General features: G+C 42.0%; 2 protein-coding genes across 8 annotated transcripts in view; one reads left to right on the top strand and one right to left on the bottom strand.

Annotated features, from left to right (window-relative positions):
• SMYD4 (SET and MYND domain containing 4) overlaps nucleotides 1–8,951 on the bottom strand; it is a 62,504-nt gene extending 53,553 nt beyond the window's left edge. For 2 of the 7 annotated variants that reach the window (XR_013354071.1, XM_077851761.1), the window contains exons 1-2: nucleotides 8,042–8,340; nucleotides 7,063–7,208 (exon numbers count right to left, since the gene is read on the bottom strand). Coding sequence is in view for 3 of the 7 variants with exons in the window: in XM_077851761.1 (XP_077707887.1) it covers nucleotides 7,063–7,196 (134 nt within the window). In the remaining 4 variants the exon portion in view is untranslated. Of the gene's footprint in view, nucleotides 1–7,062; nucleotides 7,209–7,980; nucleotides 8,341–8,932 lie in introns of those variants that run through there. The other 5 variants (XM_077851762.1, XM_077851763.1, XM_077851764.1 and 2 more) reach the window with 5 other exon arrangements.
• RPA1 (replication protein A1) overlaps nucleotides 8,445–20,958 on the top strand; it is a 78,045-nt gene continuing 65,531 nt past the window's right edge. The window contains exon 1 of the mRNA XM_077851767.1: nucleotides 8,445–8,600. Coding sequence (XP_077707893.1) covers nucleotides 8,568–8,600 — 33 coding nt within the window. The 5' untranslated portion in view covers nucleotides 8,445–8,567. The remainder of the gene's footprint in view (nucleotides 8,601–20,958) is intronic.

The following is a 20,958-nucleotide window of genomic DNA, read 5'->3' as shown; positions in this document are numbered from 1 at the left end:
ACCTTTTTGGTCAGCCTTCTGAACTGCCTGAGAATTCAGTAAATGACCCCTGAGGCAAACTGACTCCTTGGGTCTTGAGTTTGGGCCTCCTTTAGTTTCTAATCCATCACATCAGCCTCACACAATTGCCAAAATATCTTCTGGTTCAGTTTCCCCCAGGATACTTCCTCTTCTTAGGGCTTACCTGATCCTCAGGTTTCACTCTCAGGAAAGAAAATCACTAGTGATCAGCTAGGAAGGAGCCTTTCTTCTCTGAAATTTTAGTCCATCTAGATCTTGTTGCTCTCTGGTATCTTTAAAAATACAGTGATCACAATCTCTTTCTCTCTTTATAGTAGGAGTATGGTCTGCTGTGATTTAGTATATCCTACCCAAAAGCAGAAGTTCAACTTGCCAAATTTGAAAGAAATCTAATGGACAAAATTTGGGAATGGATTTAATATGGGGTGTGAGGAAGAGGAAAACTCAGGCATGACTCTAAGTAGTTTCTGGGTAGCAACTGAAGAGACGGTGGTATAATTTATTACAAGATCACAGAAGACACTCTGATATAGATAGGGTACCCTCTATGACGAGTTGTTATTATTGTTTTTTATTTCTTAATTTTATTAGTTTTAAATTTTTTATTTTTTTAGCCATCTCTACACCCAACATGGGGCTTGAACTCATGATCCCAGGATCAAGAGTTGCACGTTCCACTAACTAAGCCAGCCAGGCAACCCCCCATGAATTAATTTTTATTTATTTTATTTTATTTTATTTTATTTTATTTATTTATTTATTTATGATAGTTACACACACAGAGAGAGAGAGAGAGAGAGGCAGAGACACAGGCAGAGGGAGAAGCAGGCTCCATGCACCGGGAGCCTGACGTGGGATTCGATCCCGGGTCTCCAGGATCGCGCCCTGGGCCAAAGGCAGGCGCCAAACCGCTGCACCACCCAGGGATCCCTTAATTTTTAAATATAGAATGGTTCATAGGTTTCTAGCTTTAGGAACAGAAATAAGGCAATGCAATTCACTAAGATAGGAACCACTGGAAGGGACCAAGAGTTTGATTTTGGATATGTTGAATTTTAACTATCTTTGAGACCTTAAGTAGTCAGCTGGATTTAGAGATTTGAGTCCCAGAAGAGAGGTGAGGGCTGGACATATAATTTCTCTGACATAATTTTAAGGGTAATCAGCATATAGGAGGTAACTGATGTGATGGCATGAATGAGACTATATCAGTTGAGAATACAGAGTGGAAAGGAAAGAGAACCTAGGCTGGAGTCTGGAGGAGCTCCAATATTAAATGGTTAGGCAAATCCTCTCAATTTTTACATTCCTTTCAATGCACCAAAAGTTCAAATGATTCTTATGGATTATGACATCTTGCTGTTAGCCATATCAAATTACCTTGGGATAACTCTATTACTATTACTATTTTCATCAATAGGTATCTATCATTGGAAATTCTGAAAAGGGAATCCACACATAGAGCTTTAGTCATTGTTTTTCAAAACGTAGGTCACAACTGAGTAGGTCATGAAATCAACTTACTGAGGGGCTCCTGGGTACTCAGCGGTTGAGTGTCTGCCTTCAGCTCAGAGTGTGATCCCAGGGTCCAGGGATTGAGTCCCACATTGGGCTCCCTGTGAGGAGCCTGCTTCTCCCTCTGCTTATGTCTCTGCCTCTCTGTGTCTCTCTCAGAAAGAGAGATTTTTTTTTTTTAAGATTTATTTATTTATTTATGATAGACAGAGAGAGAGACAGAGACTGAGACAGAGACACAGGAGGAGGGAAAAGCAGGCTCCATGCCGGGAGCCCGATGTGGGACTCGATCCCGGGACCCCAGGATCGCGCCCTGGGCCAAAGGCAGGCGCTAAACCGCTGAGCCACCCAGGGATCCCCTCTCTGTGTCTCTTGTGAATAAATAAATAAAATCTTTAAAAAAAATCAATTTGGTGGATCCTAATTAGTATTATTTTTTATAAAGATTTTATTTATCTTAGGGGGGCCGAAGGAGATAGTCTTTAAGATTTTATTTATTCATGAAAGACACAGAGAGGGAGAGGCAGAGACACAGGCAGAGGGAGAAGCAGCCTCCATGCAAGGAGCCCGATGTGGGACTGGATCCCAGGACTCTGGGATCACACCCTGAACTGAAGGCAGGCACTCAACAGCTGAGCCACTCAGGCATCCCAAGATTTTATTTTTTTATTTGAGAGAGAGAATGAGAGAGCACTAGTGGAGGGGAGGGGCAGAGAGAAAAGCAGACTCCCTGCTGAGCAGGGAGCCTGATATGGGGCTAGATCCCAGGACCCTGAGATCATGACTGGAGCTGAAACCAAGAGTTGGTTGCTTAACTGACTGCACCATCCAGGCGCTCCCTGATTTTTAAAGATTTATTTTAAAGAGAGAGAGTGCACTCATGGGGTGGGGCAAACGGAGAGGGACAGAGTCCCAAGCAGACTCCCTGCCAAGCACAGAGCCCCAAATGGGGCTCGATCCTATGACCCTGAGGTAACCACCCAAGCCGAAATCAAGAGTTGGTTGCTTAACTGACTGAACCACCCAGACACTCCTAATTAGTATTTTTTAAATGAGATAAATAGAGGAAAATACCAAAGTACATCATATGAAGTATAAGCATCTACATTCTCTTCTGTGGTGAACTTACCCAGTCTGTGGCTTGAAATCTCATGTATGACTCTCAAATTTCCATCTTTGGCCCAGTGCTCTCTCCTAAATGCCATGCTCACTTACCTCCACTTGGATGTTTACTAGACATCTCAAACCCCTGATCTAAGAACCCCTGATCTTTCCCAAAATAGCTTCATCTGCAGTCCTTCCAGGGGAAATTTCATCCTTCTTAGGCCTATATCCTCAGAGCCACTTTTTACTTTGCTCATTCTCGAACACACCACATCTCATCTTCCAACCACTTCTCATCATCCTTACCCTGGTCTAAATTATCATCACCTCATCTCTCACCTGGCTTAATGCAAGAGCTTCTCAACAGATTTCTCTAATTCACCCTTTCTTCTCCCATAGCCTACTCTCAACACTGTAGTCAGAGTGATACCCTGAAACAGAAGTCAGCCAACTTTTTCTGTGGAAAGTCAGAGAATAAATATTTAGGATTTGGGGGGCCAAGAGGAAAATCAAAGCTAATACAGAGGTATTTCCATAACAAAAGAGAAGACAAATTTCTATAAAATTTTTGGTATAATTAAAAACTAATAACTGTGTATAATTTTTTTGTAATGCAGGTCTATTTTCTAAAAAAAAAATTTTTGGGACACCTGGGTGGCTCAGCAGTTGAGCATCTGCCTTCAGCTCAGGGCGTGATCCTGGGATCCGAGATCAAGTCCCACATTGGGCTATTTGCAGGATGCCTGTTTCTCCCTTTGCCTATGCCTATGTCTCTGCCTCTCTCTCTCTCTCTCAGGAATAAATAAAATCTTTAAAAAAAAAAATTAAAAAAAAATTTTTAAAGCAATGTCTCCACCCAACTTGGGGCTTGAACTCATGACCCTGAGATTAAGAGTCCCATGGTCTCTGACTGAGCAGGTCAGGTGCCCCATGTAATACAGGTCTACTAATGAGAATGGAATTTTTTCAATTTTTATTTTTACTGGGCAGCCCCGGTGGCTCAGTGGTTTAGCGCCACCTTCAACCCAGGGCGTGATCCTGGAGACCCGGGATCAAGTCCCACATCAGGCTCCCTGCGTGGAGCCTGCTTCTCTCTCTGCCTGTGTCTCCGTCTCTCTTTGTGTGTCTCTCGTGAATAAATAAAAAAAATAATTTAAAAAAAATTTTTTTTACTTTACATTTTTAGAGATTTATTTACTGAAGAGAGAAAGAGAGGGATGCTTTGGTGGCTCCATGGTTGAGCATCTGCCTTTGGCTCAGGTCGTGATTCTGGGGTTCTGGGATCAAGTCCCACATCGGGCTCTCTGCATGGAGCCTGCTTCTCCCTCTGCCTCTGTCTCTGCCTTGCTCTATGTCTCTCATGAAAAAATAAATAAAATCTTAAAAAGAGAGAGAGAGAACTGGGGGGCGTGGGGCGGCAGAGGGAGAGGAATAGAATCTCAGGCTGACTTCCTGTAGCACGGAGCTCCACCCAGGGCTGTATCCCAGGACCCTGAGATAACGACCTGAGCTGAAACCAAGAGGTGGATGCTTAACCGGCTGAACCACCTAGGCACCTCTCTTTTTTATTTTCTAATGGATTTTGCTTAACTGGGGCTCAAATCCAGTGTTACCTAACATCAAATCAACTGTAAAGGCTTATCTGTAAAAACCATTCTTAGCTGACGCTGTATAAAATCAGGCAGCAGGGGGCGCCTGGGTGGTTCGGTGGTTAAGCATCTGCCTTGTCTCAGTACGTGATCTCAGGGTCCTGTGATCAGGCCTCAGGCCTCAGGCCTCAGGCCTCAAGCCTCAAGCCCCAAGCCCCAAGCCCCAAGCCCCCAGCCCCCAGCCCCCAGCCCCCAGCCCCACATCAGGCTCTCTGCTTAGTGGGGAACCTGCTTCTTCTCCCTCTACCTCCCTCTCCCTTTGCCTGCCGCTTCCCCTGCTTATGTGCGTGTGTATTCTCTGTGTCGAATAAACAAAATCTTTAAAAAATAATAAAAGAAAATCAGGTGATGGGATGGATTTACACTGCAGGCTGTAGTTTGCTGATCCCTACTCTAAAATATAATCAGATCATTCTCTCAAAACCCTGTGAATCGGTTTTCTTCTGTAATGTAACAAGCTACCACAACTTCAGCAGTTTACAACCATTTATTATCCTCACAGTCTACAGATCAGAAGTGCAGAACCTGGCTGATTTCTCTTGAGTAGGGTCTCGCTAGGCTGAAATCAAGGTGACCTCTGATATGGAAGACCTGGGAAAGAATCCACTTCTAAGATCATTCAGGTTATTGGCAGAAACCAGTTCCTTGCAGTTGTAGGTCTGATGTCCTCACTTTCTTGCTGGCTATTAGCCAGGAACTACTCTTAGCTTGTAGAGACTCCCTGCATTCCTTAGCATGTGGTCCCCCCTCATTTTCTTTTTTCTTTCCCCCACCCCCTCATTTTCAAGCACAAGCACATTCACATCTTGTGGCTTGAAGTTACTTTGTGCTACCAGCTGGAAAAAAAAGTTCTGCTTTTAAAGATTTCACCTGATTAGGCTAGCCCATTCAGATAATTGTATCTCAAGGTCAACTAACTTGGGAGTGCTGGTGGGGGAAGGGGCATCAGTTCTAGAAGTCTGTCTACCAGGGCGCCTGGGTGGCTCAGTCAGTTAAGAGTCTGCCTTTGGCTCAGGTCATGATCCCAGGGCTCTGGGAATGAGCCCCGCATTGGGCTCCCCGCCCAGTGAGGAGGCTGCTTCTCCCTCTGCCACAACCTCCAGGTCGTGCTCTTTCTCTCGCTCTGTTCTCTCTCATAAATAAAAACAAATACATTCTTTAAAAAAAAAAAAATAGAAGTTTGCCTACAACACCCTAAAATAATTTCCTACTCAGAATAAAAAGGCAAGGCACTTAGGAGGGTCAACATGACTTGCGTCACCTGCTACCCACCAATCCCCATGCATGTCCTATTACTTCTCTGATGTTATTTCCTGCTCTTCTTCCCCTGGCTTATTCTGTTCACTCACACTAGCCTTCTTGCTGTTGCTTGAACATGCCAGACATACTCCCAACCTGGGATCTATGTCTGGAGTACTCTTCTCTCAGATATCTATCTAATTTGTTATCTCCTGTATCTCCAAGACTGCTCATTTCCACTTTTTTATTTTTTTAAGAGAGCATGAGAATGCACAAATGGGGAGGGCCAGAGGGAGAAGAGAATTTTTTTTTTTAAGATTTTATTTATTTATTCATGAGAGACACACACAGAGAGAGAGAGAGGCAGAGACACAGGCAGAGGGAGAAGTAGGCTCCATGCAGGGATCCCAGGTCTCTAGGATCAGGCCCTGGGCTGAAGGCTAAACCGCTGAGCCACCTGGGCTGCCCTAGGGAGAAGAGAATCTTAAATAGGCTCCATGCTCAGCCTGGAGCCCAAGGTGGGGCTTGATCTCACAATCCTGAGATCATGACCTGAACAGAAATCAAGAGTTGGACACTTAACCGACTGAGCCATCCAAGTGCCCTGAAACTTCCACCTTCTCAATGAGACCATATCTAATCACACTATTTAATACTATAATCTGTATTCTCACTCCTGGCACTATTTCCCTTACCTTGTTCTATTTTTATTTTTTTCTATTTTGTACTTAGCACCTTTGTATACTATATACTTTGCTTATTTATGTTTAATGTCTATCCCTCTTTGCCAGAATTAAGCTCCTCAAGGATAAGTATCTGTGCCTATTTTCTATTCACTAATGTATTTTCCTTCTTTCCTTCCTTCCTCTCAAGTAAGCTCTACTGCCCAATGTGGGGCTTAACCTCACGACCCTTAGATCAAGAGTCATATGTTCTACCTCCTGAGCCAGCCAGGCACCCCTCACTGATGTATTTTTTGTTCATTAAGCATCTAGCACAGTGGCTGGCACAACAGGTGGCCAATAAAAATTCACTGAAGTTTTGGGAAACTCTTGCTTTAATTTTCTATATATGGTTGTACATACTAGGTTGTGATATAAAATAGTATTACTTACTACAGAGGGTAGTCAAGAGAGTGAAAAATACTGGGGTTAGACTACATGACTTCTAAAGTCCTTTCTCTTTTTTTTTTCCCCCTAAAGTCCTTTCTCAATTTGAGCACTTATAACTTTCTATGTGTAGCTAGTAAATGCCCACTATATCTTTTGGGAAATGGCAAAGTTCACAGCCTAGTTTCTAGAGCAAAGCATTGATTATTGAAACATAACACTGACACCAAAAAAAACTATTAGCATTCTTGCCTGCTCTGTAATAGTAGCTTAGGAAAAACTGGAAACAGCAAGAACTGCTGAATGCTCCAAAATATAAAAATCTGAACTTAATCGTTCCATGAAAACGAGATAGAATTTAAGAGCATATGATAAAAGAGAACATTTTCTAGATCAAAATTTCCCCCGTTAAAGCTTTCACTCACTGAAGAAGCGAAGAAGAGTGAAGAAAGATATCCCTTAAAGCGTCTGCCGTAGCAATTGTGTCCTGAATGGACTTCGGGAGCAAAGACCACTTCTGAAATACATATGATTTCCACTCATCCACAGGCAGATCCATTTTACTTTAGGTCTATAAAATAAATAAGAAAATAAGGAATTCAGATTTCTACAAATGCACAATTCTAGGGGAAAAAAAAAAAATCAACCTTTCACTCCAGCAAACATGAAGCAACAAAATCAATTCTTGTGGTCTTTTTCCATAGTTTACATGCTGAGGATCTATTTTGTCTCACACCTATTCACCGAAAATCCTTTTATTCAGAAATATTTACTGAAGGCCTAGTCTGTTCCACGCACCATGCTTGCCTCAGACCTCCATCTTCCCAAGCTGTTCAAGTCAGACATCACAGATTTTTCTCTCTCTCCACCTACTATTTAATTAACAAATGTATCTCTTACACAGCTGTTTTTTCTTTCAATCCCCAGATCATTCAATTCATCTTCCACATTGAGACAGATGTAGGTCCTCTGACTTAAAGCTCCTCCAAGCTTTTGGGGAAGCCCTGTACACATCCTTCACTATTCGACCCCTGGGCTCATTTTCTAAGGCCCAAGTCTCACGTCTTCTTCTGTACCCTATTATTCTGAGCTACTTAAAGCTATCCCCAACTTGCCAGGCTATTTGCCTCTCTAGTTGTTGCATAGGCCATGCCATCCTTCTGGTAGCATCCCTATCCTCACTTAAGCGTCCACTCGGCAAATCTGCACACACCCCCTTCAAGACCCACTTCAAATAGCACCTCCTCCAGGAAGCCTTCCCTGATTTTCCATCTGCGAGCACGGAACACTTTATGTCTCCTCTGAGGCCCATATCATGTCTACATTGAGTTAAGGCTACTCACTGCGGTAACTCCCTCGACAGACTACGCTTTCTCCCGAGAGCGGCGATCGGATCCTATTTACCTTAGGAAAAGCCCCGATGGGCCAAGCTCGGGGTTTAGCAACGGGGGGAGCTCGGCGTTTCGGTTGCTGAAGTAATCAGGTTGGTGCTTTGACTACCGTTGGCAGCACAGTCATCAGGGAACAACAGCTCTCTCTTCTGGGCGACCAGTAGGCCTGTCAGCCAAAGGCCGAGCCAAGTTTTTTTTCCGAGACGCGTCTCGGAAAGCTTCCGGGACTAGACCGAGGGCCCAGAGCAAGAGCTAGCGTCATCCTTGGCGCGACCCACGCCCCGGCCCCGCCCCCTGGCGCAGCCGTCGGGTGACTAGGGCCTCAGCCTGGGCTCCCGCGTGTCACGTGGCTGCTCGCAGCGCCTCGGCCAATGGGGCGGCTGCCCCGCCACTAAGCCCGCCCCCGTGCCTTGCGCATGTCAGTAGGCGGGGGTGGTGCCTGCAGCTCCTTGGCCCAATAGCTTTGGAGCGCGCGGGGCCCCAGGAGGGAAGTGGGGTCTGCTGACGAGCTGGAGCGCGGGAGTTTGCGCGGCGGAGTCATGGTGGGCCACCTGAGCGAGGGGGCCATTGCGGTGAGGAGACGCCTGCGGACCGGCAGGCCGGGGTGGCTGGGGACCCGGGGGTTGTGGGGGTGGGAAAGGGAGAAGGGGGGCTGGAGGCGATGGGGAGAGAACGCGGGAGAAGATAAAAGGGGTGGGGGAGACCGTCGAGTGACTCTCCAGAATCATCACCGTCTCCGAGAATTTCTACTGTCGTCTTTGAAACATGCCCATGTTTTTTCTACTTAAGAGAAGGAAGCAAAATTAACTCGATGGTCCCGCGTCTCCCTCCTCCGGCCACGCTGTCTCCTCCCTGTCCCCCATCCACAGCCAAACTTCTCTAGAGTTGTCTGTTTTCAGCTCACCTCCCGTTAACAGACCCCGGTCCGTCGTTCCCTCGATCACGGTCGAAGGAACCCGGGCTGAAGTTAACGGTGCTTCCAAGTCGTTAAATCCAACAGACGCTTTTCCGTTTTTAACTCTACCAGAGTTCTCAGCAGTGTTTGGGTGTGTTGAGCATTTCGTCTTTCTGATAACACTCCCTTCTCTGGGCTTCTATGGCTTGGTTTGGCTCGTCTTCCTCGTCTTATTGCAGGTCCCTCGTTGTACGTTTTTGGTTACTCAAGGTTATGTTCTGGGCCCTCTTTGACCAACACAGTCTCATTACCAACCGTATGTCAGTTGCTCGTAAATTTCTTTGTCCGGAGCCGCCTTTACTCTGAAAAATAAACCTCTATAGTGTGTCTGCCTGCCTGATACCTCAAAGGCATTTTTTATTTTATTTTTTTAAAAAAGGTTTTATTTATTCATTCATGAGAGACACACACACACACACAGAGGTAGAGACACAGGCAGAGGGAAAAGCAGGCTCCATGCAGGGAGCCCGACACGGGACTCCATCCCGGGACTCTGGGATCACGCCCTGGGCCGAAAGCTAAAGCTATGAGCCACCCGGGCTGCCCGGCATTTTTTTTTTTTTTTAAGATTTTATTTATTTATTTGAGAGAGAGAGACAGCGTGAACGGCGGGGGGGGGGGGGGGAGAGAGAGAAGCAGACTCCCCACTGAGCAGGGAGCCTCACAGAGCTGGACCCCAGGACCCATCATCATCATGACCTGAGCCAAAGGCAGATGCTTAACAAACTGAGCCACCCAGGCGCCCCCTTAAAGGCATTTTAAATTTAACATGTCCCAAAGCAAATCTGTTATTTTACTATTTGGGCCTCTTGGTGTTCCCTATCTGGATGAATGGCACCATTATCCATTAAGATATGCTCGCCAGTAATTGTGGAATCATGCTAACTGCAAACTTCCATCACCTTAGATGTCCAGTCCATCACCAAGTCCAGTGTTTTAACTCCACACATATTTCTTAAATCCATCTGCTTCTCTTCTTCTACTCTAGCTCCATCATTCCTTGCCTGGACTACGGACTCCGCCTCTCCCCCGCCAAACACACCAATTCCATCACATACTCTCATTTGTTCTCTCTTCCTTTTGTTTTTGTTCTTTAATTTTTTAATTTTTAATTTTGGTTTAGCTAATGTATAGTGTTCTGTTAGTTTCAGGTGTACAATATAGTAATTCAGCAATTCTATACATTACTCATTGCTCATGATGAAAATTGTACTCTTTAAACCCCTTCAGCTGTTTCTCCCCTCCCCCTACTCACCTTCCCTCTAGTAACCATCAGTTTGTTCTCTATAGTTAAGAGTCTGTTTCTTGGTTTGTCTCTGTCTTCCTTTTTTTCCTTTGCTCATTTGTTTCTTAAATTCCATATATGTATGAAATCATGGGATTTGTCTCTCTGACTGACTTATTTTGCTTTGGATTATACTTTCTAGCTCCATTTATGTTGTTGGAAATGGCAAGATTTCATTCTTTTGCATGGCCAAATAATATTCTATTGCATAGGGATGCCTGGGTGGCTCAGTGGTTGAGCCTATGCCTTTGGCTCAGGTCATGATCCCAGGGTCCCCAGATCAAGTTCCACATTGGGTTCCCTGCAGAGAGCCTGCTTCTTCCTCTGACTATGTCTCTGCTTCTCTGTGTGTGTGTCTTTGATGAATAAATAAATAAAATCTTTAAATTAAAAAAAAATATTCAGGCACATGGGTGGGTCAGTGGTTGAGATAGCTTTTGGCTAGGGGGGTGATTCTGGGGTCCTGGGATCAAGTCCCACATCGGGCTCCCCATGGGGAGCCTGCTCCCCAGCACTCTCTGCCTGTGTCTCTGCCTCTCTCATGAATTAATAAATCTTTTTTAAAAAGTTATATTGTATATGTGCAACCATCTTTATCCATTCATCTATCAATGGACACGTGGGCTGCTTCCATAATTTGGGTATTGTAAATAATGCTGCAATAAACATGGGATACATGGATCCTTTTGAATTAGTGTTTTCATAAATTTTGAGTACTCAGCAGTGCAATTAGTGAATCCAAAGTAGTTCTACTTTTATTTTTTTGAGGAACCCCAATACTATTTTTGCACCAGTTTCCATTCCCACTAGCAGTACACAAGGATTCCTTTTTCACGTCGTCCTTGTCAACACTTGTTTCTTGTGTTGATTTTAACCATTCTGAAAGGCATAAGGTGGTATCTCATTGTAGTTTTGAGTTGCATTTCCCTGATGATGAGCGGTATTGAACATTTTTTCATGTGTTGGCCATTTGTATGTCTTCTTTGGAGAAATGTCTGTCCATGTCCTCTGCCCATTTTTTAAATTGAATTGTGTTTGGGTGTTGAGTTGTAGCAGTTCTTCATATATTTTGGATACTTAGCCCTCATCAGATATGTCATTTGTCTTCTCATTCAGTAGGTTGTCTTTTAGTTTGTTTCCTTAGCTTTGCAGAAGCTTTTTATTTTTTATATTTTAAGGATTTTATTTATTTATTCATGAGAGAGACACACAGAGAGGCAAAGACATAGGCAGAGGGAGAAGCAAGCTCCATGCAGGAAGCCCAGTGTGGGACGCGATCCTGGGACTCTGGAATCACGCCCTGAGCCAAAGGCAGATAGATGCTCAACCACTGAGCCACCCAGGCATCCCAGAAACTTTTTATTTTGATGTAGTCCAGCAGTTTATTTTTGCTTTTATTTTCCTTGCCACAGGAGACATATCTAGAAAGATGTCGCTACTGCTGGTGTCAGAGAAATTACCTGCGCTGTCTTCTAGGATTTTTCTAGGATTTTTATGGTTTAGGTCTCACATTTAGGTCTTTAATCCATTTTGAGTTTATGTTTGTGTATGGTGAAAGAAAGTGGTCCAGTTTCATTCTTTTCCCAACACCATTTCTTGAAGAGACTTTTTCCCATTGTGTATTCTTTTCCTCCTTTGTTGAAGATTAATCATATAATTGGGCTTATTTCTGGGTTTTCTGTTTTGTTCTACTGATCTGTGTGCCAACACCATACTGTTTTGATTACTGTGGCTTTGTAATATAACCTGAAGTCTGGAATTGTGATGCCTCCGGTTTTGTTTTTCTTTTTCAAGATTGCTTTGGCTATTTGAGGTCTTTTGTTGTTCCTTATAAATGTTAGGATTATTCTAGTTCTGTGAAAAATGTTGGTATTTTGATAGGGATTGCATTAAATGTGTAGATTAATTTGGGTGGTAGAGACAATTTAACAATATTTATTCCTCAAAACCTGTGAGCATGGAATGAATGTCTTTCCATTTCTTTGTGTGTGTGTCTCTCTCTCTTTTTTTAATTCCTGGTATAGGGATCCCTGGGTGGTGCAGCGGTTTGATGCCTGCCTTTGGCCCAGGGCGCGATCCTGGAGACCCGGGATCAAATCCCACGTCGGGCTCCCGGTGCATGGAGCCTGCTTCTCCCTCTGCCTGTGTCTCTGCCTCTCTCTCTCTCTCTCTCTCTGTGTGTGACTATCATAAATTAAAAAAAAAAAATTCCTGGTATATTCCTTACTCTTGCACGTTGTTTTCCATCTGCCTGTGTGGCTCTTCACTCTCCCCTCCCTGGCTAACAATCTTCAAATCTCAGCTCACTTCTTCAGAGAAGCCTTCCTTGACTTACTAGCCTAATTCTCTTTATTTTGAGACCCTAATTCCTGCTTCTTCACTTACTACCTGTGCAACTTTGGTAAGTTTAGTAAGATACTAAACTTTGCCTTTTCTCTTAAAATGAGGGTAATGATGCTTAGTACCTACTGCCTAATGTTAGGGGGAGGATTAGGTGAGCTATTTAAAGCGCTTAGTCCATGCCTGGTACACAGTAAATGCTCAGTATATGTTACCTCTTATTAATAATTGTAGATGTAATTTTTTAAAAATACTTATTTATTCATGAGAGACAGAGAGAGAGAGAGAGGCAGAGGGAGAAGCAGGCCCCATGCAGGAAGCCTGACGTGGGACTTGATCCTGGGTCTCGAGGATCAGGCCCTGGGCTGAAGGCAGCGCTAAACCGCTGAGCCACCGGGGCTGCCCATCAGATGTAATTTTTTATTTGACTAATATCAGTTACTTTCTGTCTTCCTCACTGAATTATAAACTCTTTGAGGCCTAAAATTACATCTTTTTTTTTCTTCCACAAAATAGTCTCCAAAATACCTGGAGCAGTGCTGGCAAGTTTTAGGTTATTCAGTAAATGTTAGCTAGGTGTGTATGAGGCAGTGAAAAGAAACGGACCGAGATGAATGAGCAAGAATAGTTGGCAGAGTGGAGTGACTATTTGAATAAATTAGGAATAATTAAACCTGAGAACTGATTGCAAATTATAGTTCTCATTTACTTATACCTGCTACCTTGTGCCTTTTTTTTAAAGATTTATTTATTTTCGGTGGGGAGAGGCAGAAAGAGAGGGAGACAAGCAGACTCCCCACTCAGTTGGGAGCCCCAATGGTGCAGGGCTAGATCCCAGGACCCTGAAATAACCTGAGCTGAAATCAAGAGTTAGTGGCTGAACTGACTAACAACTCAGGTGCCTCTACCTTGGGCTTTTGAGATAAATTAAGAATCATCTTTCACTTTTAAAAAGAATGATTATAGTGTTAATAATTTGATCAGGGGATCCCTGGGTGGCGCAGCGGTTTGGTGCCTGCCTTTGGCCCAGGGCGCGATCCTGGAGACCTGGGATCGAATCCCACGTCGGGCTCCCGGTGCATGGAGCCTGCTTCTCCCTCTGCCTGTGTCTCTGCCTCTCTCTCTCTCTGTGTGACTATCATAAAACAAACAAACAAACAAACAAAATTTGATCAGTTTTTGCTATATTCAAAATTTTGGAAGCATCTCTGCAGTGTTAGGTCAAGTATCACTTAAGTTTTGTTCATAAATGACAAAGAAAATTTTTGCCAACTCTGATTATCAGCTAAAGCAAGTAGTATTAATTTAGTTCGAAAGACACAGGCTGAAAGGGTAAGCAACTAACACAAATAGTAGAGGCATTTGGGATAAAAGCTAACATAAGAGAGATTATGCATGGAAGTATTGTAAATAGAATAAATAGCATTTGTATCTTAATTTATTGGGTAATAGAAAGGAGAGGGGAATAATATTTCTGCCATTTCCAGTGTGCCAGATACTTTATTTATAATAGTACTTACAGTAACCCTGAATTACCTGCGTCTCACAGATGAAGAAATTAAAGTGCAAAGAAGTTAAATAATTTGTCAGTGGGGTGAAGATTTGCATGTGCCCTTAACTATTTCATTCTGTTGTTTTTTATTTTTTATTTTTTTATTTATTTTTATTTTTTTAATTGAAGTGTAATTGACATACAGTATTCTATTAGTTTCAGATGTTTAGCATAGTATTTTGGTATTTTTATATACTAGGAAATGATCCCCATGATAAATCTGGTTACTATCACTAACCACACAAAGTTATTACATTGTTACTGACTAAATTCTCTGTGTTGTGCTTTACATCTCCATAACCCATTGATTTTATATCTGGAAGGCTGAACCTCATACTACCCCTTCAACCATTTTGCCGGTACCCCCCCAGTCACTCCCACTTTTGTAACCAATAGTGTTTCTTGTATCTGTGAGTCTGTTTCTGTTTTGTTTTATAGATTCAACATGAAATCATACAGTTGTCTTCTCTATCGGGTTTATTTTATTTGGCATAATACTGTCTAGGTCTGTGTTGTCACAAATGGCAAAAATCATTCTTTTTTATGGTTGAGTAATATTCGTGTGTGTTTCTTCATCCATTTATCTCTTTAGAGACACCTAGGTGTCTAGGTGCTTCTTTATCTGATATTTAGTTTTTTTTTGAGGAGCCTCCATACTGTTTTCCATATTGTCTGCACCAATTTATATTTCCCACCAACAGTAGTATACAAGGGTTCTCTTTCATCCTCATCTTTGCCAACACTTTGTATTTTTTGTCTTTTTGATGATAGCCAGTTGGTTATGGTTTTGATTTGCAGTTCCATAATGATTAGTGATATTGAGGATCCTATTTGTTTTGTTGGCCATCTGCAGGTCTTTGGAAAAATGTTCTAAAGTCTTGCCCATTTTTAATTGGGTTTATTACTTTATATTTTTATAGGCAATGTTAATTTAGAAAATTTAAGGCAATTTTGTCTAAATTGTACATATCATGTTGTATGTCCCAGAAGATTTAATCTTAAATTCACTTTGTGATGACACAAATTAAAAAGAATAATAAATTAATACGTGCATGTGGTTTTAAAATCAAATAGAGCAGAAAGGTGTTTTATGAAATTACTGACCTTTTGCCCCACCCTGCCCCAGTTCTGTTCTTTAGAAACTAAAAAAAAAATCGTCTTTATTGAAACTCAATGTGATTTACACTTAATGAAAGCTGTAATGTATATAACAAGTATATATGGTAAAAACTCATCAAGTTGTGTGCAGTTTGATGAGCTTTGGCAAATGTATATACCACTCCAATCTCCCTGCTCTTTCCCTATTCCTTGCCTACAACCTAGATAAACCAGAGTTTTAATTTCTGGTTTTTAATCTCTATAGGTTAGTTTTGACTATTCTAAAACTTCATGTGAACTTGTATCTGGCTTCTTTGTCTCAGCAAAATGTTTTTTGAGATTTATCTATGTTTCAGTAGTTTGCACCTTTTATTGCTGAGTAGTATTCCGTTGTGGGAATAAACACTATTTGTTTAATTTACCTGTTGTTGTTAAACATTTGGGTTATTTTCATTTTTTGGATTTTATGAATGAAGATGCTATGAACACTTATGTATAGTCTTTTTGTGGAAATAATATTTTCTTTGCTCTGGGATAAATACCTAAGAGTGTACTTGCTGGTTTATATGTTAAGTGAACGTAAGAAATTGTTAATCTATTTTCCAAAGTGATTGTGAGAATTCTAGTTGCTCCATATCTTTGCCAACACTTAGTTTTGTCAGTCTTTTTAAGTTTAATTGTTCTAGTGAATGTATAGTGGTATTTTGCATCTACATTCATGAGTGGTATATAGGTTTGTATTTTTTCTTAGAATGACTTTGTTTTTTCTATCAGGTAAACCTAACATAAAATGAGTTGGAAAATGTTCTCTTCTGTTTCTTGACATAGTTTGTGCAAGATTGTTTTGTTTGTTTTTTGTCTTTACATGTTAGATAAAATTTACCAGTAAAGCCATCTGGACCTAGTGTTATATTTGTTGGAATATTTTAAATTATAAATTCAGTTTCTTTAGTGGATGTAGTACTATTTAGATTCTCTGTATTTTTTTGTGTCAGTTTTTATGTCAGTGTTGATAATTACCCATTTGGGTATTTGCCAAATGGGACTTAACCATTTGTTTCATAAAGTTGTTACTAATTTTCATTTATTTCGCATTTTTCACTTCTGATATTGAGAATATTTTCTTCTTCATCAGACTAGCTGGAGGTTTATCAATTTTATTAATCTTCAAAGAACCAACTTTTGGTTCAGTTGCTTTTTTCCTCTTGTTTATCCATTTTCTATTTTCTTGATTTTTGCTCTTTTTATCATTCCTTCCTTCTACATGCTTGAATTTAGTTTATTCTTTTTCTGGCTTCTTATGGATAATTGATTTGGGGCCTTTTTTCTTCTCTAAGCATTTAAAGCTATAATTTTTCCTCTAAGCATTGCTCTAGTGAATCCCATAAATTTAGATAGATTGTATTTTCATTTTCATTCTGTTAATAATACTTTCTAATTTCTCTTGTTATTTCTTTTTCAACAGATGAGTTTTTTAGTTTATTGTTCACAGGGCACCTTAGTGGAGGAGGAGAGGAGAATATTTAGTTTAAATCGTGGTGATTCTCTATTATGTATGGTGGATACACAACATCTTAGTTTCAGGTGTACAACATAGCAATTAGATAAATTTATGTTATGCTATGCTCATTATCAAATGTTTTGAGGGATCCCTGGGTGGCGCAGCGGTTTAGCGCCTGCCTTTGGCTCAGGGCGTGATCCTGGAGACCCGGGATCGAATCCCACGTCGGGCTCCCGGTGCATGGAGCCTGCTTCTCCCTCTGCCTATGTCTCTGCCTCTCTCTCTCTCTCTCTCTGTGTGACTATCATAAATAAATAAAAATTAAAAATATATATATTAAAAATGTTTTGATCTTAGAATACTCTTTATTTAAAGGTTTTATTTATTTAAAGATTTTTTTATTTACTTATGAGAGACAGAGAGAGAGAAAGAGAGAGAAGCAGAGACATAGGCAGAGGGAGAAGCAGGCTCCATGCAAGGAGCCCGACGTGGGACTCCATCCCAGGTCTCCAGGATCAGACCCTGGGCTGAAGGCAGTCCTAAACTGCTGAGCCACACAGGCTGCCAAGGTTTTATTTAGAGAGAGAGAGCGCGCATGTGTGAGCCTGTGTTCGAGCAGGATAGGAGCAGAGGGAGAGAGTGTTAAGCCGACTCTGCCCAATGTGCAGCCTGACACAGGCCCAATCTCACAACCCTGAGATCATGACCTGAACCAAAGAGTGGGACATTTTTCTGACTAGCCACCCAGGCACCCTGATCTTAGAATACTCTTAAGGGATCCCTGGGTGGCGCAGCAGTTTAGCGCCTGCCTTTGGCCCAGGGCGCGATCCTGGAGACCCGGGATCGAGTCCCACGTCGGGCTCCCGGGCTCCCGGTGCATGGAGCCTGCTTCTCCCTCTGCCTATGTCTCTGCCTCTGTCTCTCTCTCTCTCTGTGACTATCATAAATAAATAAAAAATTAAAAAATCGTTGCCCCTCTTACCCCCAAGAGCTTTTGTTTTTGTGAGATAGCTACCTTACCATATTTGAAATTATAACTGAGATATTCTAAAATTATTTGTTCATTTAAGATAATAAACTGCTAGCGTAAATAACATTTTTTGTGAGAAACAGCTATGTATTTCAAAACAAGTAGAAAATTGATATTGTTTTACATCTTTGCACATTGCTTTAGTATCTGGCTTTAGAAGATATGACAGCTAGATTTTCATATCAGCTTCTGCATTCAGTATATTGATATTTTTGGGGAGAGGTGATCTATATGAAGGAAATCCAGCCTCAGGTATGTAGTTGGAAAAAGGGAGAGATTTTAAATATTTCGGGCTTCTTTTTTGATCGTTGTGATATTGTATATTACATATATTTGGTCTTGGGGCTCCTGGGTGGCATAGTCAGTTAAGCATCCAGCTGTTGGTTTCGACTCTGGTCATGATCTCAGGGTCCTGGGATCGAGCCCCAGGTGGGGCTCTGCACTCAGTGCTGAGTCGGCTTGAAATTCTCTCTCCCTCTGCCCTTCCCACTCTGTGTACTCTCTCTCTCAAATAAATAAATAAATCTTAAGGAAAAAAAAAAAAAAAGGTTGGAACTCAACCCTACACTCCCCTCTGCCCTGCCACTGTCCCCCGAGAGAGTCAGGATACATTGATCTAGTCACCAGTGGCCAGTGATTTAATCATCATGCCTATGTAATGAGACCTTCAAAAAACTCCTAAATAGGAGGGATCAGAGAGCTTCCAGGTTGGTGAATGCATCTACATGCCAGGAGGATCACACACCCCAAACTCCATGCAGGGACAGAAATTCCTATGCTTAAGACCCTCCCAGACCTTGTCTGATGTACCTCTTCCTCTGGTTGTTCATTTGTATCCTTTATAATGTCTATTATGATAAACCAGTAAAGTGTTTTCCTAAGTTCTTTGAGCCTGAGGAGGGGGTCATAGGAACCCCCAGTTTGTAGGCAAGTTAGGCAGAAGTGTGGGCATCCTGAGGACCTGCTGCTTGAGGTTGGTGTCTGAAGTAAGCAAGGGATAGTCTTGTGGGACTGAGCCCCTAACTGGTGGGGTCTGTACTAACTCTACATAGTGTCAGAGTTGAATTAACTTGTAGGACACCCACTTGTTGTCTGCAGAGAATTGCTTCATGTGGAAAACCCACACATGTGGTGTAAGAAATGGCTGTGAAGAGAAAAAGGTTTTCTCTAATACTACATCAAAATTCAACAAATGGTAGTTTCTTAAAGGTTAATTGGAATATAGAATTGGTCTATCTTGGGGCACCTGGATGTCTCAGTCGGTTAAGCATCTGCCTTCAGCTCAGGTCATGATCCCAGGGATCTAGCCCCCAGTTGGCTTCCTGCTCAGGAGGGAGTCTGCTTCTGCCTCTCCTTCTGCCCCTCCCCCTGCTCCTGCTTTCTTGCATGTGCACAAGCTCTCTCCCTCCCTCTAAATTAATAATTTTTTTTAAACTGGTCTATCTTGCATTTTGAATGGATCTTTTGCTAATGCGTTATAATATCATGCATGGGTCATTTGGAAAATATGGTTCATTGCATTATTTAGATCATCCAAATATTGATGTATTTCATTACACAACAAAAATTCATGCTTATTGACCACGGTAATTTAGTCAGAAAAGTTTGCAAGCATTGATAAGCTGTAAAGTTTATTGCTAATGGATAGAAGTTTTCAAAAGTTCTGATTTTCGTTAGAAAACCCTTTCATGATTGACAGTAACTATCATTTTCCTTGAAAACAGGTTCACTTTATTTTTGAGAAAATATTTACTAAATTCCGAGGTTTAAATAAGGGGTTTGTCAGTTGGCCTTTCAAGTAAAAATGATATTCTGTGGAAAAAAAGCAGTTCGTTCAACTCACTAACAACTTCATAAGTGCTTTTCCTTGGGGTGACAGCCAATAATCCAGTGTGCAACAGAAGTACTTTTTGCCTACTTCCCATACTGTTATATAGAATATTTTTAAATTTCTTTAAAGACTATTGAGTTATAGGGCACCTGGGTGGTGTAGTTGGCTGTGTAGTGCAACTCTTGGTTTCAGCTCAGGTCATGGTCTCAGTTTCATGAGATCGAGCCCTGTATTGAGCTCCACGCTCAGCTTGGAATCTGCTTGAGGATCTCTCCCTCTCCCTGTGCCCCGCCCAGTTGTGCATGCACATGCATGCTCTCTCTCTCTCTCTCTCTCTCAAATAAATCTTAAAAACGAATATTGAGTTTTGGCAGACTGTTAATTTACTTGCAAATCAGCTGATCCCACAGAGACTGGAATGGGTCTAGAATAGCTTTTACTTTGGTCTAGTTTTGTCCTGTTTCTAAAGCATGGCCTTTCTGGGGTTTCTCCTAAATGCAGATGTTTATTGAGTTTTCTGCCCTCTGGCTGGTTAGAACTCAACTGTATTCTAGCCTGTAGGAACTCCACTGATTTTTCATTTTAAACTGTCTAATACTTACTTTTGGCCTAGCCTTGTGGAATCTCATTCTGTGTATGCACAGCTTAGAATTCAGCCAGAGACTCAAGAGAAATCCCGTGTAGGTTATTGAAGCTCTTTCTCTGTGTAGCACCCTCATCTCTGGTACTCTGCATCCATGAAATCCAGCTAACTCACCTCCCTGAACTCCTACCTGTGCTCAGCAGGGCCCCCACATTCTTCTTGGGTTCCTTTGTCCATACTGTGGTCCAGAAGTGCCTCTGTACAGAAAGCCAGGATGATTGTAAGGTTCCCCTCATTTCAGTGACCACAGTCTTACTCTACCTGTTGTCCGGTATTTGAAAATAATTCGTATATTTTTGTCCAGTTTTTTAGTTGGTGGCAGAAGAGCTAATGTGGTACCATTTATTTCAGCATGGGCAAAAGCAGAGGCCAGAGAACCAGTCTTCACTGCTGTTAGTTTTTCTGGTGGTCACCTTTAATTATTTATTTGAGAGAGGAGAGCACACATGCCAGAGAGTGGGGAAGAAGGGCAGAGGGAGAGAGAAACCTAAGCAGACTCTGCTGAGCAAAGAGCCCAAGGCTGGGCCTGATCCCAAGACCCTGAGATCGTGACTTGAGCTAAAACCGAGAGCCAGACACATAACCAGCTGTTCCACCCAGGCGCCCCCTGATGGTTACCTTTAAATGATGGCTTTTTAAAACAAACTAAAAGCCTGATTGATGTTCTGGGTTTTTTTTTTTTTTTTTTTTTTTTT

The sequence above is a fragment of the Canis aureus genome, chromosome 16, assembly GCF_053574225.1.
Source record: "Canis aureus isolate CA01 chromosome 16, VMU_Caureus_v.1.0, whole genome shotgun sequence".
NCBI lineage: Eukaryota > Metazoa > Chordata > Mammalia > Carnivora > Canidae > Canis > Canis aureus.
The sequence above is the reverse complement of the archived record's forward strand: the minus strand, read 5'-3'. Positions and strand labels throughout refer to the sequence as shown.